The 23151-nt window shown below is 35.4% G+C and overlaps 1 protein-coding gene across 17 annotated transcripts in view; it reads right to left on the bottom strand.

The window, feature by feature from the left end:
• The window catches only part of LOC126733927 (uncharacterized), a 184803-nt gene that overhangs the window by 41283 nt on the left and 120369 nt on the right, over window positions 1-23151 (bottom strand). For 11 of the 17 annotated variants that reach the window (XM_050437395.1, XM_050437397.1, XM_050437399.1 and 8 more), the window contains 10 exons: window positions 18829-18864; window positions 18285-18447; window positions 17928-18048; window positions 17565-17597; window positions 17314-17364; window positions 15632-15690; window positions 15406-15578; window positions 11102-14289; window positions 3283-3577; window positions 2971-3036 (listed from right to left, as the gene is read on the bottom strand). In XM_050437395.1, the coding sequence (XP_050293352.1) occupies window positions 2971-3036; window positions 3283-3577; window positions 11102-14289; window positions 15406-15578; window positions 15632-15690; window positions 17314-17364; window positions 17565-17597; window positions 17928-18048; window positions 18285-18447; window positions 18829-18864 (4185 nt within the window). The remainder of the gene's footprint in view (window positions 1-2970; window positions 3037-3282; window positions 3578-11101; window positions 14290-15405; window positions 15579-15631; window positions 15691-17313; window positions 17365-17564; window positions 17598-17927; window positions 18049-18284; window positions 18448-18828; window positions 18865-23151) is intronic. The other 6 variants (XM_050437412.1, XM_050437411.1, XM_050437396.1 and 3 more) reach the window with 5 other exon arrangements.

Below are 23151 nucleotides of genomic sequence, written 5' to 3'. Positions count from 1 at the left end.
AATACATTAAATACGGTCCCGGATTAAATATGGTCCTTATAAAAAAAATAACTGTAATAGGTCCTAATTTAGTAGTAATTTTGCATACTATTCCAATGTTGCCAGTTTCAAGACACTAGATTATCCCAAAGAAAAAAAATTTCAGGATTTTACTTCCGTAAGGAAAATTGTGAAATTTGTACCGAGCTGGGTTGTAAAGGTCCTTAAAGTCCGCCAAAGTATTTTTGGGACTAGCAACTAAAACTATATTCTTATTCCGATGTTGCCACTTTGGAAGAATAATCTTTTTCTTAAATTGAGAAAGAAAAAACAAAAAACAATTTTAGGTTTTAATTCTCAGTGACGAAAATAATTCAATTTGTGCTCACTTGGTCATTTGTCCTTAAACTTTTTTAATGTCGCGAGAGTAATTTTTTTGACTAGCAAAGAAAATTAGATTTCTATTCCAATGTTGTCACTATCAAAGAATAAATATTAGATTATCCCAGGAAATTCAGAAAAACAATTAGTTCAGGATTTTAATCTCAGTGAGGAAAATTATACAATTTGTTCTCGCTTGGTACTTATTGTACAAGCCCTTTAAAGTTTTTTACGGTCGCAATACTACCTTTTGAAAGTAGCAAATAAAATTATATGCCCGTTCCGATGTTGCAGGTTTAAAAGAATAAACGCTCAATTAATCTAATCCCAGGAAATTGAAAAAAAAATATTATTTCTGGGTTTCACTCTCAGTGACGAAAATTATACAACTTGTACTCACTTAGCCATCTGTACAGGCCCTTAAAGTCTGTTACTGTTGCGGGACTAACTTTTGTGACTAGCAAATAAAATTACATGCTCATACCGATGTTGCCAGTTTAAAAGAATAAAAACTAGAATATCCCGAAACATTAAACAAAATTCTTCTAGAGTTCTTACTACTTACTGTGAGAACAAACCGGACAATAACTTAACTTCTTTGACAAATGACAAATGAAGGATTACCGGTTAAATTTGTATAATAAGAGACAAATGGCAAAAAGTGTAGAATGGATCGCGTTTTATAAAAATGGTTTCTATCAATTTTTGTGTAGAGTCAACTGGTTTTGAGAAATTTGGACCTTAGGATTTTTCCACTGCATACTGCCTGTGATTAGACAATTCTTTAGATATCTCAGTTACTATTGGACAAATGACAAAAAGTGTGGAGGCAAAAATTGTAGAATGGATCGCGTTCTACGAGAATGGTTTCTATCAATTTTTGTGTAGAGTCAACTGGTTTTGAGAAATTTGGACCTTAGGATTTTTCCACTGCATACTGCCTGTGATTAGACAATTCTTTAGATATCTCAGTTACTATTGGACAAATGACAAAAAGTATAGAGGCGAAAATTGTAGAATGGATCGCGTTCTACGAGAATGGTTTCTATCAATTTTTGTGTAGAGTCAACTGGTTTTGACAAATTTGGACCTTAGGATTTTTCCACTGCATACTGCCTGTGATTAGACAATTCTTTAGATATCTCAGTTACTATTGGACAAATGACAAAAAGTGTGGAGGCAAAAATTGTAGAATGGATCGCGTTCTACGAGAATGGTTTCTATCAATTTTTGTGTAGAGTCAACTGGTTTTGAGAAATTTGGACCTTAGGATTTTTCCACTGCATACTGCCTGTGATTAGACAATTCTTTAGATATCTCAGTTACTATTGGACAAATGACAAAAAGTGTGGAGGCAAAAATTGTAGAATGGATCGCGTTCTACAAGAATGGTTTCTATCAATTTTTGTGTAGAGTCAACTGGTTTTGAGAAATTTGGACCTTAGGATTTTTCCACTGCATACTGCCTGTGATTCGACAATTCTTTAGATATGTCAGTTACTATTGGACAAATGGCAAAAAGTGTAGAGACAAAAATTGTAGAATGGATCGCGTTCTACAAGAATGGTTTCTATCAATTTTTGTGTAGAGTCAACTGGTTTTGAGAAATTTAAAACTTAAGATTTTTTCATTGCATACTGCCTGTGATTAGACAATTCTTTAGATATGTCAGTTACTATTGGACAAATGGCAAAAAGTGTAGAGACAAAAATTGTAGAATGGATCGCGTTCTACAAGAATGGTTTCTATCAATTTTTGTGTAGTATAACATAACTCTTAGTGAGGAATTCTTACTGTGAGGAGATCAAACTTGACAATAACCTAACTTTTGTTGTAAGTGACAATTGATGAATGACCAATGCATGAACTTGCTTACTCATTTCGATGTTCCCAGTTTGTAACATTTAATACTAGAATAACCCAATCCACAATTAAACCCTTAGTCAGAAAAACTCTACAGCTTTTATTGTCGTGAGAACAAACATGATAAGAACCTACCTTTTGAGAAAAGTCGAATGACAAATGAATAGCGAATAAATCTTTAGACTTGTTCCAGAGTTGCCAGTTTGGTACAATAAACACTAGAAAATTGAATTTAAGAACAAGACAAAAATTATTCGAAGATTGCATTCTCAATTTTACTGTTGCAAGAACAATGTTACAATAAACCAACTTTCATGACAAGTGATTTTAATGACAAGGGCGAATAAACTTATATATTCATTCCAGTATTGCAGATCTACTTAATAAATGCTACCCAATGTGAAAATGCTCTAAATTAAGCTACTAAATAGTTTTAAGAAACTAACTGAACATACTCTGGCATATATAAAATGGTTGTGTAAATTTGTTTGCCAATAAACATATCCTTGCCCAAGGAGGTTAGTACAATTCTTAGCAAAAAGTGACGACATTGGGTTAAAAGTAGTACAAATAAGATAGATAAAACCCTTCAACCCCTCTATTCTAACGTTAATCTAAATTCACATATGACATCTGTTGTTAATGACAATAGCAATGACAACTTATCAGTGACTAAATGTACAAAACAGTTCCAATGTTGCCAGACATCGGATATTTAGTTAAAAATTGTACCTAAAAATAATTTACCTTGATCTTGGCTCCTTACTTCTCCCTGACTTTTTGGCGGTGGTGGGGGCGGCGGTAAGTCCGGCTCTAATTAAAAATCAAAAACTCTACGAATTTTACAAATTTAAAATTTTTAGTCTAAAAGTCACAAAAGACACCAGAAAAACCCTTTAAAAAAAAACAACATGCATATCGTAAGTATATATTATAGTAGTGTAAAATACCTAAAAAGAGAGAGTGGTTTAGTGTGTAATGAATGAAGAGTGAGTGAGTAGGTCTCTATTTGTGCCCTAACCAGAAGCCCCCATTAAACTGTCGTCCTCAATACCCCACCTTTAGTATACCTTGTCGATCTCTCTCCCATTTGTTTGAGGGGCGAGGAGCTCCTCACGCGATCCCTCCTCACCAAAGCGGTGTCTCTTGAGGCTATAGAGGTGTCCGGAGATGATAGAGAACGCGTATTGTCTTCGGAACGTGGGTATCGATGCGCAATCCAGTTCGCCGTGAGGTACGGAGTGATATCTCGCAGTTCTTTGAGGTTAGGCGAGGAGGTGTACATGCGACCCATCAGCGAGATCTGATCGTCTTGATCGCGTAATTTGTCGAACTTTTCCTTCATTTTTTCCACCTGGATATCCGGGAGTTTTAAAATTGTTTTTTTTTACTGTCGCGAGAACAGACCTAGTTAATCCGGTATTGCCAGTTATTTTATAGTAAAGAAACAGGGACCGATTCCGTCGTTGCCACTTTCAGCTTTTCACTACGTACATTAATCTTATTTTTTGGTCAGTTTTGGAAGTCTGTTTTGTGGTTTGGCAATATTTTGCATTTTCTTAGCGAATTTAATATTTTTGTGACATATAACATATGTTAGAGGAGAAGGTCTGAATATGGGCCGTGCTTTTATTATGGGCCACTCTATTATTGGCAACAACGCGCACCGATACGATGATTCACATAGCGTAGATTAACAGTATTTGATCAACGAACAAATCTCTAGCTTCAGCTGTCTAAACATAGATCGCATAGGAAAGCAATCGACAGGTTGATATTCCGACGGTTACACAAATTAATACACGTGAGTTAACATTTTGTATTTTCGTGAAAAATTCTTAGCCAATAAAAATTGGTAAGTGTGGTCTTGAAATGTTATTGTTTAAGATGTACTACAGAGTTTTGCCCAAAATTGTATTAAAATACTTCGTTTAAATGTGAACATTTTTGTTGTTATGTTTGGAATATGGGCCACTTAACTGTCTGAAATATGAGCCAGGCCCATATTTAGACCATATTTAGTATAGACTTATTGTTGTTGGCACGATTGTTATTTTTTAGGTAAAAATGCCCCGAACAAAGGAAAAATACTTACGCTTCAAAAAAAAAAAATGAGAAAGCAGTGGAATACCAGTGATATGGCGAAAGTTATAACTGCTGTTAAAGAAAATGTATTAACTTGTAGGCAGGCAGCAAAAACATTTTGTGTACCAAGATTTACTTTACAAAGGCTTTCTAAAGTCGATGGAGATCCTGACCGCATAACCGCAACTACCCTTGGAAGGAAAACAGTTTTAGGTAGTCAACTGGAGAAGGAGCTTGTTGATTACATTCTCACAATGGAGGCAAAATTTTATAACCTCACTAGACGAGACATTCGAATTATGGCGTACAATTTAGTTGAAAAAAATGGTAAGAATAGCCCCTTTAGGAATGAAATAGCAGGAAGAAGCTGGCTTGATGGATTTTTACGTCGCCATAAGGAAATACTTTCCCTAAGAAAGCTAACTGGAACGTCTTTTGCAAGAGCTCTTGGTTTTAATGCCGAAAACGCATCACGTTTTTTTGATAATCTGGAGCAGGAATACAATAAATACAATTTTCCACCACACAGAATATTTAATGTAGATGAGACAGGCCTATCAATAGTACAAAGTAAGATCCCTACTGTAATTGGTCGAAAAGGTAAACGACAGATAGCTGCCATCACTTCAGCAGAACGAGGATCACTTGTGACATTCGTTGCGTGTATAAGTGCTGGTGGACAATTCATACCGCCAATGTTAATTTTTCCCATGAAAAATAAAAATGACCAGTTAATTCGTGGAGCTCTCCCGGGGACAATTTATGACGTACGTCCCAGTGGGTGGATTCAACAAAATCTCTTTACGAAGTGGTTTCGTCATTTTATACAATTTGTTAAACCATCTCAAGATGACCCTGTTTTGTTAATAGTAGATGGACATTACAGCCACACCCGCAATTTGAAAGTTATTAGCTTAGCCAGGGAGAATCACATGTCAATATTGTCATTACCCCCTCATTCGTAAATTACAGCCCTTAGATAAAAGTTTTATGGGTCCATGTAAGCTCTACTATAGCGAAGAAATAAGAAATTGGATACGTGTTAATCAGCGTCCTGTTTCTGTTTTTGAAATAGCCGAGCTATTGGGAAAGGCATCCCTAAAGTCACAGACTGCACAAATAGCAATCAACGGTTTTCGAGTGACAGGCATTTATCCCTTTAATAGACACATTTTTTGTGATGCTTTTGTGATTTTATTACTGAGGAAGCTGAAGCAGCTAAAAGATGCAGCGATTTTAAAGAAAACTCCACCAACAACAATACTTCCCAAGATCAAAGTTCCTCTCCCGTGTCCAGTCCAGCAAATCAAATTAACAAAAATGCTAAATCTACTGACCCGCCATGTTCCAATAATGATCTCCAACCCGGATGCTCTAGATATGTTGATGATGTTCCTGCCTCCACTTCACCTAGTTTGTCAAAATGATCCAGGTTTGTGTCGCCTTTTGCGATTTCTCCGGTCCCTTCCATAAAAAGAAAAGTAACTAATCATGGAAAAAAAGTCTTCTAAGCCTGAAATTATAACGTCTCCTCCATACAAAAACGAGTTAGAAACTTCTATTGAAAAAACTAAAAATGTTAGTGGAAAAGGAAAACAGAATGTGTTTGGCAAAACTTTCTCCAAGGGTAAATCGAAGTCCCAGCCAAAACTTCCAAAACGAAAAAAGATTGTTGAATCGTCTGACTCTGAGAGTGAAGATGGCGAAATATTTATTCCTGATGATGAAGATAACGCAATTGAAGAATTTTATTCGAAACTCCTCCTGAAAACGAAGATGCAACGTGTATTTATTGTGAAGGACTTTTCTCTGAAGATGTCAAAGGCGAGTCGTGGGTGCGCTGTTTGATGTGTAAATATGTGGTCACATGAGGCTTGTGCAGACACAGAACGCGGCGAATATATTTGCGATTTTTGTAAATGAGTATTTTTATATCTTGTTTTTTGAAAATACATATTTTCTTACGATTAAATACGACTTTTTGTTGCTTTTATAGGGTGGCCCATATTTCAAGCACTTTTCATAAATCTTAAAAATTTATACTTTTTGATTTTTGAAAATCACACCATTCTTATTAAGTATTTTCTTAAAACCGTGTTTATAACTTTAAAGTGGATGTTTCCAGTAATTAGGTTTCCAAATTACAGGTTAATTCGTTCAATGACACCATTAATATTTTCAAAAAACAAAATAGGGCCCATATTCGGACCTTCTCCTCTAATTTTTTGTGCTATTTGCGAAAAACTGTTTTCGACCTAGTCGAATTTCAATAGACATAGAAAAGAAGTGCTCAATGATGAGGAAAATCAAGACTTGACAAATTTTTAAACGTGTGAAAAGGTGCCAAATACCTTTCAGACATAATAAAGATTTAAGAAATCATTTGCAATCAATGCATCATTTTCAAATATCTTTAGAATCTCTAAATTTTTTTGATATGAAAGGTACGCCTCGTCAATTAATTTAGTTACATAGTATTTAGTTCCATAATATGTATTATTTAACTATTTATGTATGATAGCTGTCAGGTATTTGGTATTATGCTACCAGGTGTGCACGTACGTGAATTGGTTGTGACAATTAGATTTTAATCATGGAGTGTGGTTTTAGGCTAAATAAAATACAAGACCCTAATATCGGATTACCTTCAGTTTTTGTTATAAACTTGACCAAAAGCATGAACTTAATAAATATATACCTGGACTGCTAATGCATACGGCCACGATACCCAAAAATGACCACTGCCTGGTGGCCGTCATTTTTATAGCGGTTGTGTCCTTTTGATGTTGGTCACTCTGAACATTTTTAGTGTTGCCAACAAAAAATATATTAAATAACGGTAATGAAGTTGACGACGCTGACGTTTGACGTATGAGTATCTTTACTATATAAACCCTAGCTTACAAACCCTCAGAAAATAATCTATATGTTGATTTTTATAGATGGTTAATAGGTACCTATTTTTATTATATATAAAAAAATGATAGAGGTAAAATATAAAGCTTTTAAAAAATATCTTTATCTAAAGGCTGATGATAGTAAAAAGTATTACATCGATCTTAAGAATTGTGTAAATGTGGCAGTAAAGGCATATTATTCTCATGAAATTAACAGGTGTCAAGGACCACAGAAAACTAAGGACTTTTTGAAAGAAATCTCTAATTAAAAAGTCAATAACAATGCACCTGCAGAAATACCTTCTAATTTAAGAGAGCCAACACTTGTTAATAATCATTTTCTGGATAGTATGCCTCAATTACAGATTGATAATTTGGATACATTTCTTAATTCCTCAGTCGATGGGGAGCCGTTTCATTTTAAACTAGTCTCTGAAAAGAAGTTTAAAAAACCATAAACAGTATTAGAAGTAATGCTATTGGGGTAGATGAGATCTCTATAAAAATGTTAAAAGCCTGCATTCCTATTTGCCTAAAACCTCTAGTGAACATTATTAATAATTCATTATCTTCTGGGTGTGTCCCCGACGCGACATCTGGAAAAAATCCCTTGTTACTCCAGTACCTAAAGTGAACAATCCAACCAATATTAATGAACTAAGACCAATTAGTATTTTGCCAACTTTATTTAAACTAATTGAGAAAATTGTAAAAGGTTAATTGCTGGATTATTTATTAAGCAGCAACATTATCCCAAAATTTCAGTCTGGCTTTGGACCAAATTATAGCTGTACGAAAGCTCTTCTAAAAGTAACAACAGATATTGCTCTATCTTTGGATAATGGACAATGTTGTCCCTCTGTTTTGATAGATATGACAAAAGCCTTTGACACTCTCAATGGCAAAACTAAGGCACGAAAATATTCAGGCAAATGGGTGGTTTAAAAGCTACCTTCAAAACAGGCAACAGGCAGTAAAGCTGACTAATGACGAGGGTGTGGTAACTTCTGGGGGGTGGAGAAATGTAATTCAGGGAGTCCCGCAAGGGTCGGTGTTGGTTAATTCATAAAATAATTTACTGCAGGTATCACAAGTATGCAGATGATTTGCAAATTTATCTGCCACCATTGGTTGGTTGCCTGCTTGAATCTTTGGATTTAATTAATGCTGACTTACAGAGGATCTCTGATTGGGCTGATAAAAACTCACTTTTTATAAATTCTGGTAAAACACAGGCAATCCTGTTCTCAAGAAATGAAAGTACCTCGAATAATGGAGCACCAAGTAAATTAAATATTAATGGTGTTGAATTGGAATGGGTAGATCAAGTAAAAAACCTGGGCCTTTGTATGGATAATCGAATGTCATTTAATACGCATGTAAATAAGATCTGTCGACAGAAGTATCAGAAAAATCACAGATCTGACGCAACTATCTTAAATTCTTGACTAAATGTAACTTTCTATTTTGTATTTGTAAACACAACCTCTCAAAAACTTTAATTGTTTTGTTTCCCTACAATTGGCACAACTGAAATTCGTCAGGGTGGCCAACATCGAAAGGACACAATCACGCAAAATGGCGGCCACCTAGTAGTGGTCATTTACTTTTCATTGAATTGGCAGTCGATCTATTGGCAATATACCTGTATTTATTAAGTTCGTGACCAACAAGGACAAAATAATAACAAGAGACAGTAGTCATGAATGGATACATTGCAGAAAATTGACACATACATATGTTGTAACTATTTTGAAAATGTGCCTAGCTGCTGCACTACATAGGCAAAGAAAAAAAAAAACCTCTTTTTCTCAAAAAGGCAGCCAGCAAAACAGTAACGTAAATAAAGTATGGAGTAACAAAATTGAGAATCAACGTAAGTACAACATACATGACACACTCATTAAAAGCAGTTTAACTTATGGACCAGAGACATGGAGAATAACGGAACACAATCGAAGAAAACTAGAAGCGACCGAATTTGATGTTTTTAGGAGACCACTGCGCATATCAAGAAGAGATAAAATTCAAAATGACGACGCACGACAACCAATGGAAATAGATGGTTCGCTAATGACAAACAGAGAAAAAATAGCTGATATGGTACAGACATGTCCAAAGGAGGCAAGAAACAAGACTGTCCAAAACTGCTATAAAATGGGTACCACCAAATCGCAGAAAACGAGGCAGAGTTGAACAGAAGCCAGAAACAGAGCGATGAGTTCCAAAGACCTGAGAGAGGAACAGTGGAACAAGAGAAGGGAGTAGAAGTTAGGCATTAGACAACTATAAGCTTTAACAAAAGTGAAGGATGTAGATGAAAGAAGTAAATCTTATAAAACTTTAAAACATTTGCAGGGATTGTAAACAGAGGAAGAATTTTAAGTACAGCTTCATTCATTTCTCAACATGTTATCGACAAAAAATCCTACACGGCAAATGTTCAATTATTTGAAAAACTTCTATTATAACAGAGAAAAATAGGCATATTGTAACTTATAATCAAAAAAGGCATAAATACTAATATGTTTTTGGAGAACATGAACAAGGTAATAAAATATGTTTGCACAGATTTAAGTAGACTAATAAAAATCACAAAAGGCCATATTTCCAAACACCTTAATGAAATTAAACAAAAAAATACATAGAAATGCTATATGCAGTGATTTAAAAATGTTCGTGCAGGATAATTGTTTAATTTTTTATAGACAAAAAGTATGTATCCAAAGCGAATAAATCTATATCTCTAGGACCAACAACTAAGAACTTAGTCAAACAAATGACCTTTATATGAACTAAAAAGAAGCGACAAACAAACAACATCAGAATGGCTAACCCAAATTTAAAAAACAAACAATTATTAATTAAAACTTTATCACATTCTCTTTATTATGATTATCAATACATAACCTAAATTTTTGTAGTCCAGTTTCTAGTGTAAAAAATTATTTTACAAGTTCAGTATTAATAATTAGAGAATATACGTTTCATATTTTATTTCATCCTAAGATAATGCAATTGTTAACGAAACATATATCGTGTAAATGTATTTAATGTAAAATAAATGTTTATAATTTTATTTGCGTTTTTAAAGTTGGTAAACTTGGTCAGTAGAGGCCTAAACCTAGTTAAATCAAAATATTGCTTTTTATATTTATCCCTATAAATTCTATAATTTAAATGAAATAATAAAAAAAACTAGAGGGTTAGAAGCACATATTTACAGAAAATTCTTTAATAGAATAATAGGAATCTAATTAAATACTCTATTAAAATTATAATTTCAGTTTTATATATTCAATTTACAATAATTTCAATTTAGTTTGCTCAAATGGTAATTCAAATTTCCCGCCAACATCTTGTCAAGCTGTACCTGACAACATTGGATCGGGCCCTGCAGACAGGCGCTTTTAACTGAACATACTCTGGCAACACTGGAACGGGTGTGTAACTCAATATCCAGAAATTAGAATATTTTTTTTTTTAATTGTGGGGGTTGCTTGACGTTGTTGGGTGCAATCTTGGAAAAAACATTCAAAAGCAAAACAAAATGGCGGTCTAAGTGACGCAAGGGCCGCCATTTTGATATGCTTCCAAGGAGCGGCGTCATTGTAATAAACATTGTAGTAGTTCCAAATCTAAGTAATTAGAGTAATTTTTAGGTCATTAATGTCTTGGAATTACGACTTTTTGACTTGCCTTAACAACGATTTTAAGACGTCCTATGAAAACTCCTTAGAATGTAATTTTTTACGTCAATTTAAAGTCATTTGAGAGCACGTCGTAACTATCTTTCGACGTCTTTATTTGGAACTTAAGTTTTTTTTTAAACGTTAGGGAAAAAAGGCAAAAACAGACGTCTTTAATACGTTTTAATCCGACTATACTGTACCCACCTCTCCCACGGGACACCCAAGAATCTCCGCCAACTCCTCCATACTCTTGCTGGCCTCCCTGTCCGATTTATGCTTGGAAAACGAATACAAACTGGCAATTTTACTAATAATATTAATATGAGGCATATACCGATCCTCGGGGCGAAGCCACACGGGCGACACCATGCCGCCCCTTCTAACCCTCGACCGCCCCCGTCCCGAGTACACCGGATACTCGTACTTCCTCCTCAAATCCTCCACGTGGCCGTAGCTCCTCAAATCGTTTTCGCTGCGCGATCTCTTGAACTTCTTCTCGCCGAAGAAATCCTCGAAAACCTCGAATTGCCTCCTCAGTTTGTGCACCTCGCCGGTTTTGGACAGGGCCAGGGCCTCCTCACGGTACGGTGAGGCGGAACGACTTCTCATCAGACTATCCAGGGAGTTAGCCTCCGAAATCGTCCGTATGGGGCTGATATCCAGGGCGCGTAAAGTGGGCTTTTTCGTGTATGTGTAAGGGGTTTTCCTTGTGGCTGATAGGGGTAGGGTGGCATATCTGGCTAGATCACTCTCGCCGAAAAATTCTTTAAGGTTCTGGGCAGATTTCGACTGAGGTATTGGTGATTTCTTGTCTCTGGGAGGCTCCTCGCTGCTGGAGTCTTCAGCTGGTTTGTATATGGTGGGCACATACTCCAGTTCTTTGGCTTTTTCGAAATATTCTACCTTTTGCTGCACGTCTTTTAAATTGATGACTGTTTTAGTAGACTCGTCTGTGCTGCCTGACTCAGTTTCGCTCGCTGAGGTTAGCTTAAGGGCGTTGGTTTTTACAAGGGGTTTGGGGGGCAATAGAGCCCCTTCGGTGGCCTTGGCTCCTAGAACTTCTTTGCCGATAACGAGCGGGAGCCCCAGTTGACTTTTCTTGGACACCCTTTCCAGCACCTCCTTGCTAATAGTTTGAGAAATCATCTTCTTCTCACTCTCGCTCATTAAATCATGCTTGAAGCTATCGGAGTTTCTTCTAACAGTTAGTTGGGGCACAAAGGGTTTCTTCGAAGGTACTTCCACCACATGATCGCCATAAATGTCTTGCAATTGTTTCTTCAGGTTGTTCACTTGTTCCATGGATAAGCTGCTCCAGATTCTGGAGCCGATGGTGTGAGTTATTAACTTTTCGCTGTCCAAGAGTTTTTGTTTGGCTGTTTTTACTCGGCCCTCTGATTGACTGCGTTTTTCCGTTAAAATGCTTGCCAAATTGATGACTGAGTTGCCGCGCCATAGGGGCTTATACGTGTCTTTTCTATAAGCGATTTCGCGTCTTCTGGCGACCTCCAGTGGGCTCTCTTTCAATCTTTCAAACTCCTCCTTAATGTTTTCCACGGATTTTTCTTTGATCCTTAAGCCACGGTCCAGCTCACGCCTCCACTTGTACTTGTCAACATCCTTGGGTAGAAACAAAAACCCCTTTTCCCTCTCGTGCTCTTTAAGGTGACAGTACAAGTACTTCAGCTCATGTTCCGCCTTCTCTCGACTTCTCACCTCCATCCAACGGTCATAATCGATAATGGCCTCCTCGCACTTTTTTCTCGGTTTGGAATCGAACGCCCTCTCCAGTTTTCCCACTTTTTCGATATCGCTGTAAAAGTGATTTAAGTCTTTAAATCTCTTATTGGGCTCCCCACCAAAGTCGATATCTTTCAAGTAAACTTGATAGTCGTCGCTGCGAAAGGAATCCAGGGAGGTGCTGCTCTGTTTTAACTCGGGATGAGCCTGGAGGGGCCTGGAAAGCTCCTCTAGATGCTGATGACGTAGTTGCATGATTTTTCTGCAAGAGGGCGAGCGCGGCAATAAGGGTGAGGAGGGTTTTCTTTTTATTTCCGGGGATATTGGACGGCTGGTTTCTGAGAAAAATAGCCTCGGCACCACCTCCAAGGTTTTTGGTTTTAGAATTGAGTGTTTTGACGTGATAAGTTTGTTTTGGGGGCTAGGGCTCCTCTGGGTTCGTGAGTAAACCAATTTGCTTGGTAAGCTTTTGCTTCTTTTGGCGGTAGAGCGTTCCAAAGGTAAATTGTCACTGAAAGTAACGGATTTGGGGCTAACACTCCTGGATCTAACTGCGTCCAGGCTGATGAACTTGGAGTCTTTTACTGGTCTGGTATGTTTTAGGTAGATTTTCATTGCCCCAATGCTAGTGGTTGAGGTGGTTCTTCGCCTGGTGAGTTGGTTAGTCTTTTCCACTATCCAGGAAGTTTTTGGTAAGGAAAGTGAGGCTGAATGTGGAAGGTTTCTTAGGAACAAGTTCCTGAAGAAGTGGCTGGAGTCTATGGCCTCCTTTTGCTGGCAGATTTCTGATTTAGTAAGTGGTTTTTTGGGCTTATGTTTCTTTTCTTCAACTGTTGGTTTAGTGGAACTTTGTTTACTCTTAGGAGATAAATTAGAGGCTTTCTTAATAGATGATTTTAATATTTGCCGCCCTTTTTCAGTCATTCCTACTTTTATAGGTAAACTTTTACCCTCACTAGACGATGAGAGTGGTGCCAAAGATTCTTTGTACTGTAGATCCGAGATGCTCTTAATGCCCTTTTTAACTTCAGTGGGGGAAAGTAGCTCCCCACTTTTAGGCTTCGTTTTCAAATCGAACTTTTTCTTTTCCGTTCCGAAAGTTTTCACTGGTGTGGGAGTTCTGCTTACTAAGCTTTCAGTGGAGCTTTTCTTGCTACCACTCTTGTACAACTTATCAGAGGTGATTTTGGTGGTGCTGTGCACCTTCTTAAGTGAACTTTTCGGGTCTTTAACAGTAGTTAAAGTGGAAATTATTTTTGATTTAAAATCTGGAGAGGCTGCAATCTTTTTGACCACGCTCACTTTAGCCCCCTCGCCTCTTTTTACGTTACTACTAGCCCCTGAAGTGAAACAAGTCTCGTGTCTCTTACATAAGGGGCTTCTTTCGCTTTTCACCTTCATGGTGCTGATTAGCCTCAAAGTGCTGTTGTTCCTTGAGGATTTCCTCTTTGGTGGAGAGGGGGGAGGTGTGGCTGTTAGTTGTACTGTTGTAGTGGGTCTTTTAAAGTTGGCAAATGTTTTTTGGGAATTTACTGGATAACAGAAGTATTGACGTTCGGGTATGACGAACTCTTTTGGAGGTATGATGCTTTTGTGTATGCGGATTTTCGTCAGGGTCGGAGATATGGGGAAGAATTCCACCAGGTCCGTTTCTGGAAAATGTATGAGTTTTAGTGTTTTTTTTGTTTTCAATGTTAAGTTGGTGCCACTGGTGAGGGTGAGCCGCTGTAAGGGTAGTGTCGATGGGTGTTTTAGTGTCTATTTGTACTAATTTGTAGATTAGGCTGTTTTATTCATCTTAGTTTGGTAACTGTTCTATAAAATGATTAAAACAGCCCAAACAGGGTTGTCTTACTCTATTTTAAATAAAAAAATTAAATCAGATTGCAAACCTTTAGTAGAGCCCACCACCTTTTAGTACAGGGTTCAGTAAGAAGCTAAAAACCAGCATGCAAAAAGAGATTTCATTAGTAAAAGCTTTAAAATAATATTTTATATATAATATATATGAAATGTTCTCTATCGTTTCTAGTCGGTCGAATCCAAGGTGATCCAGACTGTAACCGAGGAATGAAATGTGGTAGAAACCCAAAATGCGGACTTGGGACCCAGTTTACCACATGAAAACCACTTCAGTCCCAAGAATCTTGGACGATCATAATGAAATGCTTTCTGTCGTTTGTAGACGATCAAATTATGTAAGAAAAATTACACTTCAAGGTGATCCAGACTGTAACCGACGAAAGAAATGCGGTAGAAACCCAAAATGCGGACTTGGGCTCCAGATTACTACATGAAAACCCCTACAGTCCCAAGAATCTTGGACGATCATAATGAAATTTCTCTCTCGTTTAGAGATAGTCCAATAATGTAATAAAAATTACATTTCAAGGTGATCCAGGCCGTAACTGAACAACGAAATGCGGTAGAAACCCAAAAAGTGGACTTGGGACCCACTTTTCCACATGAAAATTCACTTCAGTCCCAAGAATCTTGGACGATTGTAATAAAATGTTTTCTCTTGCTTATAGACGGTCCAATTACGTAATAAAAATGACATTTTAACACGATTTAGACCGTAATAAAGAAATGAAATGAGGTAGAAACTAAAAAAGTCATCACCATCTTCAAACTACTCATTGAACGATACTCTAATAAGTCCAACAAAAAGATTATTGAAGCTCAAATACAAAAGTGTAGTTATATAAGATAAGTTTCATAAATAAGCGTTAAAAACAACCAACTCCTAAAAAACTACTTCGGTTTACCTTTAGGTCGCTCCGGAGCGGGTTTTCTCAGTCCCTGGAACGGTACATCCCCACCTTTCTGGATCACCTTATAAGCCTCCCGTTGCTCCTTCGGGCTAATTTGACTGACGGCGTTCTCCTCTTTCCGTTTAAACACCAACGTCGAATCGCTTTCGTAACCGTCCTTAAGAGCCCTAAAAATCCCTTTAATTTAATCATTCAATTCACCACTGTTAACTCGACTTACTGATTAATGAAGCTCCTGGGCTTATGGGGGGGCGGGGCTCTGCTCTGTTGCTCCAAATGCTACAAGAAAACCATTTGACCATTAGAACTGGAAAGAAAAGCGGGAAAAGGGAGAGTTTATCCAGAAAGAGCTGCAAGCTTATGCCCCAAATCCAAGAGTCTCAAAGGTGGATTAAATGCTTAAGAAGTCAGACAAGAAAACGCATGCTGTTGTTGCAAAATCATGCTGAACTCGTGCCCTGTTATTACCCTAATAGCACAAATGAAAGAACATTCCCTGAATTGATTGTGCTATCAGGGTAGAGGTTTTATTCGAGTGGACGAGCTGGAACAGTGAATTATACGAGGGGTGTTTCAAATAAAGTCAATTTTAGTATTGTAAGGGTTTATCTGAAATACCCTCAATATATTTGTTTTCATTTAATAAACGTGATCGCGGAATAAGGGTCAATGTAGTGGATTGTTATAAATTGCACCCATGATGGTATGCATGAAAAACGTAATATTATTGTTATATTTCAACGATGCATAAGATGGTTAAATTAAGGAAAAATGTTGCGCTTTTTATGGTTAATTATGTGCCAGATTTACAATATGACGTTTCGGTTTTTGGTAGCATCAACTTTTTACGCATATTGGTTTATAAGTGGGTTAAAGGTTTAGGGTTCACCATTTGGATTATGTCTGAATATCTTGAAAATTTTTGGACTGGTTACCACATTTTTAGAGAATTTAATTCTGAATCTTATACAATAAACCTTCATAAGATATTTTACGTAGTTTTAAAGAAAAACGGTTTTAAATGACAAAAAGTCCATTGAAGGTATGGGATTACAGGGTTCACCACTTGGTTTATGTATATCTTAAAAATTTTTCATGGAGGACTTTTGAACTATTAACAACGCTTTTAGAGAATTTCATTCAGAATCCAATACAATTTATCTTATTAAGATATTCTAAGTAGTTTTGGAGAAAACCAGTTTTAAATGATAAACAGTCTATTGAAGGTATGGGATTACAGGGTTCACCACTTGATTTATGTATATCTTGGAAATTTTTCGTAGAAGACTTTTGGACTATAAGCAATCTTTTTAAAGAATTTAATTCTGAATCCAATACAATTCACCTTCATAAGATATTTTACGTAGTTTTAAAGAAAATCGGTTTTAAATGACAAAAAGTCCATTGAAGGTATGGGATTTCAGGATTCACTACTTGGTTTATATCTGGATATCTTGAAAATTTTAATGGGAGATTTTTAAGCTGAAAACAACATTTATAGGAAATTTAGAGTTTAAAGCAGTTTGTTTTATTAAGATTTTTGAGTAGTTTCTGAGAAAATCGTCAATTTTCAATGACAAGAAGTCGGTTTAAGGTAAGTTACGACTTTACAAGTTTTATTCTTAGCGTTATTCAACATGTGTTAGCTTTCTCGATTTTCTTATTTAACCTTTTTATAACTTTTCACTGTACTTCCCTCTTTTTACATTATTTGACATTTTTTTAACAACACATTATTAACTCACAAAAATGGGACAACCCTGCCATAATTTAACCATTCTCTTATGCAACTACAACCTGTAAAAGTGTAAACATATTCAGAAACTGTCAAATAAAAAACAAAATAGCTAGGGGCATATACCAAAATGGCAAAAAATGTTACGCATGCGCCGCGCAGCTTACGGATAAGACGCCGGTGACCATGGGGGGCTGCGCAGAGTTTTCGTCTAACCACTTCCGACACCCGCGGATGAAAAGACAATTTCACTGTTAGTTACAGGTGGAAATCATGTTATGAAGGTAGTATTCAGGCAAAATATTCACTTGTTTTCTGGAAAATTTGCTAAAATACTACTTTCAGGTTTTGTTAGTGGAACAGTGTGAAAAAATTAAAACAAAATGTGGGGTTAGGAATTTAATAAAAGATGTCGTACCCCGTCGAAAATATCCATTACTTCGTCCCACCACTAAAAGAAACAAAAACTTGGTTTAATTATTCTAATATTCTAAATATTATGGGTTTTTTTATAGAACACGTATTTATATTAAGACAGTTTTGTATTCAGGATGGTCACTTAAAACATGTTCAAAATCGGCATAATTGTCACTTTACGCACCTTTTTTACACTCTTATTAATTTTTTACTTAAAGTTTGTCAACTGTTTCGTTTTTCTTAATTAATATTTTTATTGTTTTTTCTCGTTCTCTTTACTTACTTTTTTCCTTTTTTTGTTAAAGAACCACCCTGCATACAAATTATAATAAATAAACGAAAAGTATTTTTTTTGCTATTTTACCTGCTTTGCTTCCTTCTCAGATATAGAAGAATGGCCAGGACGGTAGTTCTCGATTCTTCCAGGTGTGTTTATGTATTTGTCGCTGGTGTTTCTCACGATGTCGCAGGATGAGTATGATCTACTGTAATAAAAGTAAAATAATTTGATTTGTAAATCTTCACGTAAATTGCTTGAGCATGTGAGAAGGAAATACTTGGAGACGAGTTTAAGGTAACCAACTTGGTAATAATGGGATGAAATTACCGACAGAAATAAAGAGGTATCCAAGAAAAAAAATGGAAAAATCCATATTTCAGAGTGAAGCAGCGAGGTAAGAATGACAATTGACCTGAAATAAAATTAACTACACGTATTTACCTTTCAGGTATAGTCCTGGGCATGGTCGATGTGGTATTCACGTAAGATTGCATTTGAGGTTTTCGTCTTCGGTCCAACGTTTGATACTTGTATTCGGTGAAATCACTGTCGTACGCTCCAGGTTCCGGTTCCGATAGATAACCGGAAGTATATGGATATTGGGCTAAAATTAAACATTTAATAACTAATAAAAGGCTATAAACAGTTGACCCACTAACCCAAAAATTATATAACAAAAAGTATCAAATTCACACCAAAAAACCCTTTAAATTTATTACACCAGTTGCATCCACATGGCTCCTAAAACACGTGTTAATGACACTCCAATTAAGCTGTACATCCAAACAAACCGATTTCTCGTTCACTATTTGTAAACACACACTAATCATACCTTTAAATAAACTTAATTTTACTATAAAATTTATATTTAAATCACTTCTGTTATCATTTATTAAGTCACAGATCGCACTAATGAGCATTCACTATGGGCGATAAGATAAGTCACACTTGACGTTTGATTTTCGATATTAAATAAGTCGCTTACCCCTTTTTTGTTTGTACTTGATGGTGATGTATTCATCTGAAAATATTGAGAAGAATTAATTATGGGTTTCGGAGATATAGAACAGTGGCGGCTCGTGGTCCTTCGATAAGGGTCATAACGTTTTAAAATATGGGTCTGCTAATTATTAAATAATTTGAAGGACGTAAGTTGGCATAGTATGTCTTAAAAATTGCTTGAAAGGAGTAAGGATACCGATAGTAAAATATAAAATATAATGAAGAACTTTAAATATCTGGCAGAACTGGAAAATTACCTCAAATGTCTGGAATAAAATTTAAAGTTATTACTAAAGTCTGGAGTAAGAAATAACTGTATGTTTTACTGACCTCAATTGCCTGGAACGTATTAAAAATGACCCCAACTGCTTATAAGATTTATGACTACCTGTAATTAGTAAAAATATGACTTCAACTACCTGGAAGGAACATACTTCGACTACCTGGAAGGAAATATGACTTCAACTCTGGAAATTAGAATAACTACAAATGCTAATAATAGGAATTTAGTTGGCCGATCTTACACTCAATTTATTCAATTCACTTCTTCCAGGCAACTTTATTAGTCCAGACTAAATAACACAACACTTAAATGTTTAGCCGTGTTTTTTATATATGCGAAATAATAAATTTGCCTTGGAGAAGCTAATATATTGGTTGAAACGTCGATCAATTTAATTCCACCTGGATTTTTATTTATTAATTCTTAAATTCTACCAAAGAACGAGCCTTTAAACGGAAATAAAGTATAAATTAAATATTTAGAAAATTATTACCTAAAACCCGTTTGAACCCTTAGCATGATTTATAAAGCAGATTTACTATAAAATTATCCTTTTTGTTTCATTAAAATACTTTTACTTTTTAGTTTTTGAAATCATTAATTTTGAAGTGAGTGACCACCTTGAAGACAACACCCATTCCTTGTATACCACTACATAAAAATTAACATATTTCAGAAATTAGTACTTGAAACTTTTAATTAAAAACGATGGGTAAAAATAGTCAATAACTTTAGGTGCCTGCAAGAAATCCGGATTACAATACCAAAATATAAAATAAAAGCAGCTTCAAATGCCTGACAGAAATGGAAAATGATCTCAAATGTCTGAAATAAAATTGAAAATTCTTGCTAAAGTCTGAATTAGGAAATTACTGCTTGAAAAAACTATAACCTAGTAACTTGTAAGATTTATGACTAGCTGTAATTAGTAAAAAGATTATTTTAACTGTCTAGAAGAAATCAGTAATAACTCCAGTTGCTTACAGACCTAAACTTTAAAAATGATGAGGAAATGAAGAAAAAGTGCCAGAAATAGGTAGTAAATTAATTTAATATTGACTCCTAAGTCATCCACCAATTAATTTCTGATTCACTTCTGATTCCTTCCAGGCATTTGAAGTAATTTCTCATTCCTTACAGGCAGTTGTACGCATTTTTAATAATTCCAGAGGTTTGAAGTCATTTCTTATTTTTTCCAGGTAGTAACTCAGATTTCAGAATTGGATAGGTAGTTGAAGTCGTTTTTTCTATAAAATAAGTGAACAAATCACAAATGGTTCAAAAACTGCCTGGCATTGAAAAGAAATAACTTCAAATGGCTGACGTAAATGAGATAGTGCTTTAATTCTTTGGATTTTATAGAAATTGAAATAAAAAATTTATGATAAATTATTTCAAACACCTGAAATAGGTAAAAAATGGCTCTAAATGTCATCACATCATGAACATCTTAAGTCAATTCAGATTCCTTTTAGATTATTTAGGAGTCATTTTTGATTCTTTCCAGCAATTTTAAGTAATTTCTCATTTCTTAAAGGCAGTTGAATTCATTTCTTATCGCTCCAAACTGCCTGGAATTGACAAGACATTACTTCAATTGTCTGAAGTAACTAAGCGTTAACTCTTTGGAGTTCTTAAGCCACTGAATAAATAGAATGTCGAAAAAAAAGGAAAATTATTTAAGTGTCCGGAATAAGTGAGACATTTTTTCCAAATACCTGAAAAAGGTAAAAAATGGCACTTAATATCTGGAAATGAATTTATAATTGCTTTGAAGATATTTTTTAATTAGTTTCTCGATAATATACTTTTGAATTTCAGGCAGTTGAAGTCATATCCAATTATTCCAAAGGTTTGAAGTAATTTATTATTTTTTTAGGCAGTTAAAGCCGTTTCTTTAATAAAATATTTAAATAAATAAGATATTGTTGACGAGGTCGATAAGCAACCGAAATAAGAAAACTTAAAGTGTCTGAAAGAAAAGGAAAATTCTTCAAGAATTATTGAGAAATTATTTCAAACATCTAAAATAAGTAAAAAATAACTCCAATATCTGGAAACGAATTGTCATTTCTTTAAAGTTGTTTTTTTCGTGTAATATTCTGTTGATGTCCAAACAGTTTATATCAATTAACTTCTTAAACAAGCACTATAACAAGCAATTGTAGCCATAGTTAATGACTCCAATTAAGAAGATCCCTATGTCTAGAGAAATATCGTGTACTTTCGACATTACTTAATACTCCTTAACTTACATTTTTTCGTTACCTTCAAAACTTATATTCAATTTCTTCTGCATCAAGCTGAAATCGCCGCGTGACGCCACAGTACACAAAACGCAACAAAAATTGCACTGAATTAAGCGGACGACTGTCTCGAGGTCAAGGGAGTTGTGTATTGTGACGTCATGGAGCCACCGCGGCATCTCAAACTTTGGAACGCAATAACTGTTTTATTTTTAAAGATAAATTAAAAAATCAAAAACATATATTTTTTGAAATTTTAGAACTATATATTAGGAAAAAATTTTAAAAATTAAACGTCCTAATTGCTTTAAAAACAATTACAGTGAACTCCGGTTATAACGTACCCTCTAGGGTTTTAATTAAAGGACTAAATTAACAAAAAATACATTCTAAGTATTAAATACAAAAAAAGATATAATATTAATATGTAACATATAACATTGAAATAGGATACATATACATATGTAATCAAAATAAATCTGTACTATTTATTAGTTACGATTTTTCAAAAAAATAACGTGTTATTTTTGTTTGAAATTCTCGATGTGCTTCTCAACTTTTAACGAGGCTTGTAAAATTGTATCATCAGATCCGTAATCAGTATATTGTAAGAAATTCGTAACAGTTTTGATTGCACAAAGTGCTTCACAATAACTTGGAATGGGTTCGTTCACTGGTCCATCATCATCGCCGCTTTCGTTATCGGAACTTAAATCATTCGTTGAACAGTTTGATTCTATAACTTCGGCAATAATGTCGCAATCCGTTAAGATCTCCGTTGCTCCCAGATTATCGTCGATGGTGGTAAAATTATCTAGTTCAGGAAGATATTTTTCTACAGTAGTTACATCTTGGCAGTGATTTTGCAACCAATAACTTAGCGGAATATCCCAGTCATTATCATCATCAACACTTTTATATTTCTCGTACCACTGATTCAGAGGCAAGTCATCATCTGAATCAAACTCCTCGATCGATTTCACTAGACTAGCATGTCTAAAGCAGTTTTGGATCGTTTTTTGTGAAACCTCATTCCAAGATTTCGCAATTATTTTCATCTAGTCTAGAATTTTTTGATTAAACGTTTCCTCACTATCCAATGCTTGAATTAGGCGATAAATAAAATATCTACGGTAATAGGTTTTCAGGCATTTTATTATGCCTTGATTCATTGGTTGTATGACAGAAGTGCAATTGGGAGGCAAATATTCTAATCTGATATTCATCAGATCTACATTCTTTGGATGAGCTGCACAATTGTCCACTAGAAGCAATATTTTTCTTTTTTGACGTCTTAGTTTTTCATCCCACTCTTTCAAATAATTAATAAAAATGTCTGAAGTCATCCATGCGCCTCTATTCGATTTATAAATAACAGGCAGGTTTTTAATATTTTTCATGCACCTCGGCCGTTCGTATTTACCAATGACAAGAAGTTTACCTGTCATATTTGCACAAACCCAAACAGTGTATCTTAGCTTTGATTGTTTGCCTCCCATACACTTTTCTCCTCTAAATTTCAGTGTACGGTCTGGAGTCATCTTGTAAAATAGTCCGGTCTCATCCCCATTAAAAATATCTTCACAGCTGTAATTTTGTGCAATACCTGGCCATTTCTCGGTTAACCAGTTCACCACAGCTTCCCTGCTAACATCTCCTGCTTCACCGGACACTTTGCCGACATTGATGTTGTGACGAACTTTAAAACGCTCGAGCCAACCCGTAGAGCACTTAAAATCTCCACCGTGTAATCTCTCAGATAAATCTTCCGCTTTTG

The sequence above is a fragment of the Anthonomus grandis genome, chromosome 3 (genome assembly GCF_022605725.1).
Source record: "Anthonomus grandis grandis chromosome 3, icAntGran1.3, whole genome shotgun sequence".
Classification (NCBI taxonomy): domain Eukaryota; kingdom Metazoa; phylum Arthropoda; class Insecta; order Coleoptera; family Curculionidae; genus Anthonomus; species Anthonomus grandis.
The sequence above is the reverse complement of the archived record's forward strand: the minus strand, read 5'-3'. Positions and strand labels throughout refer to the sequence as shown.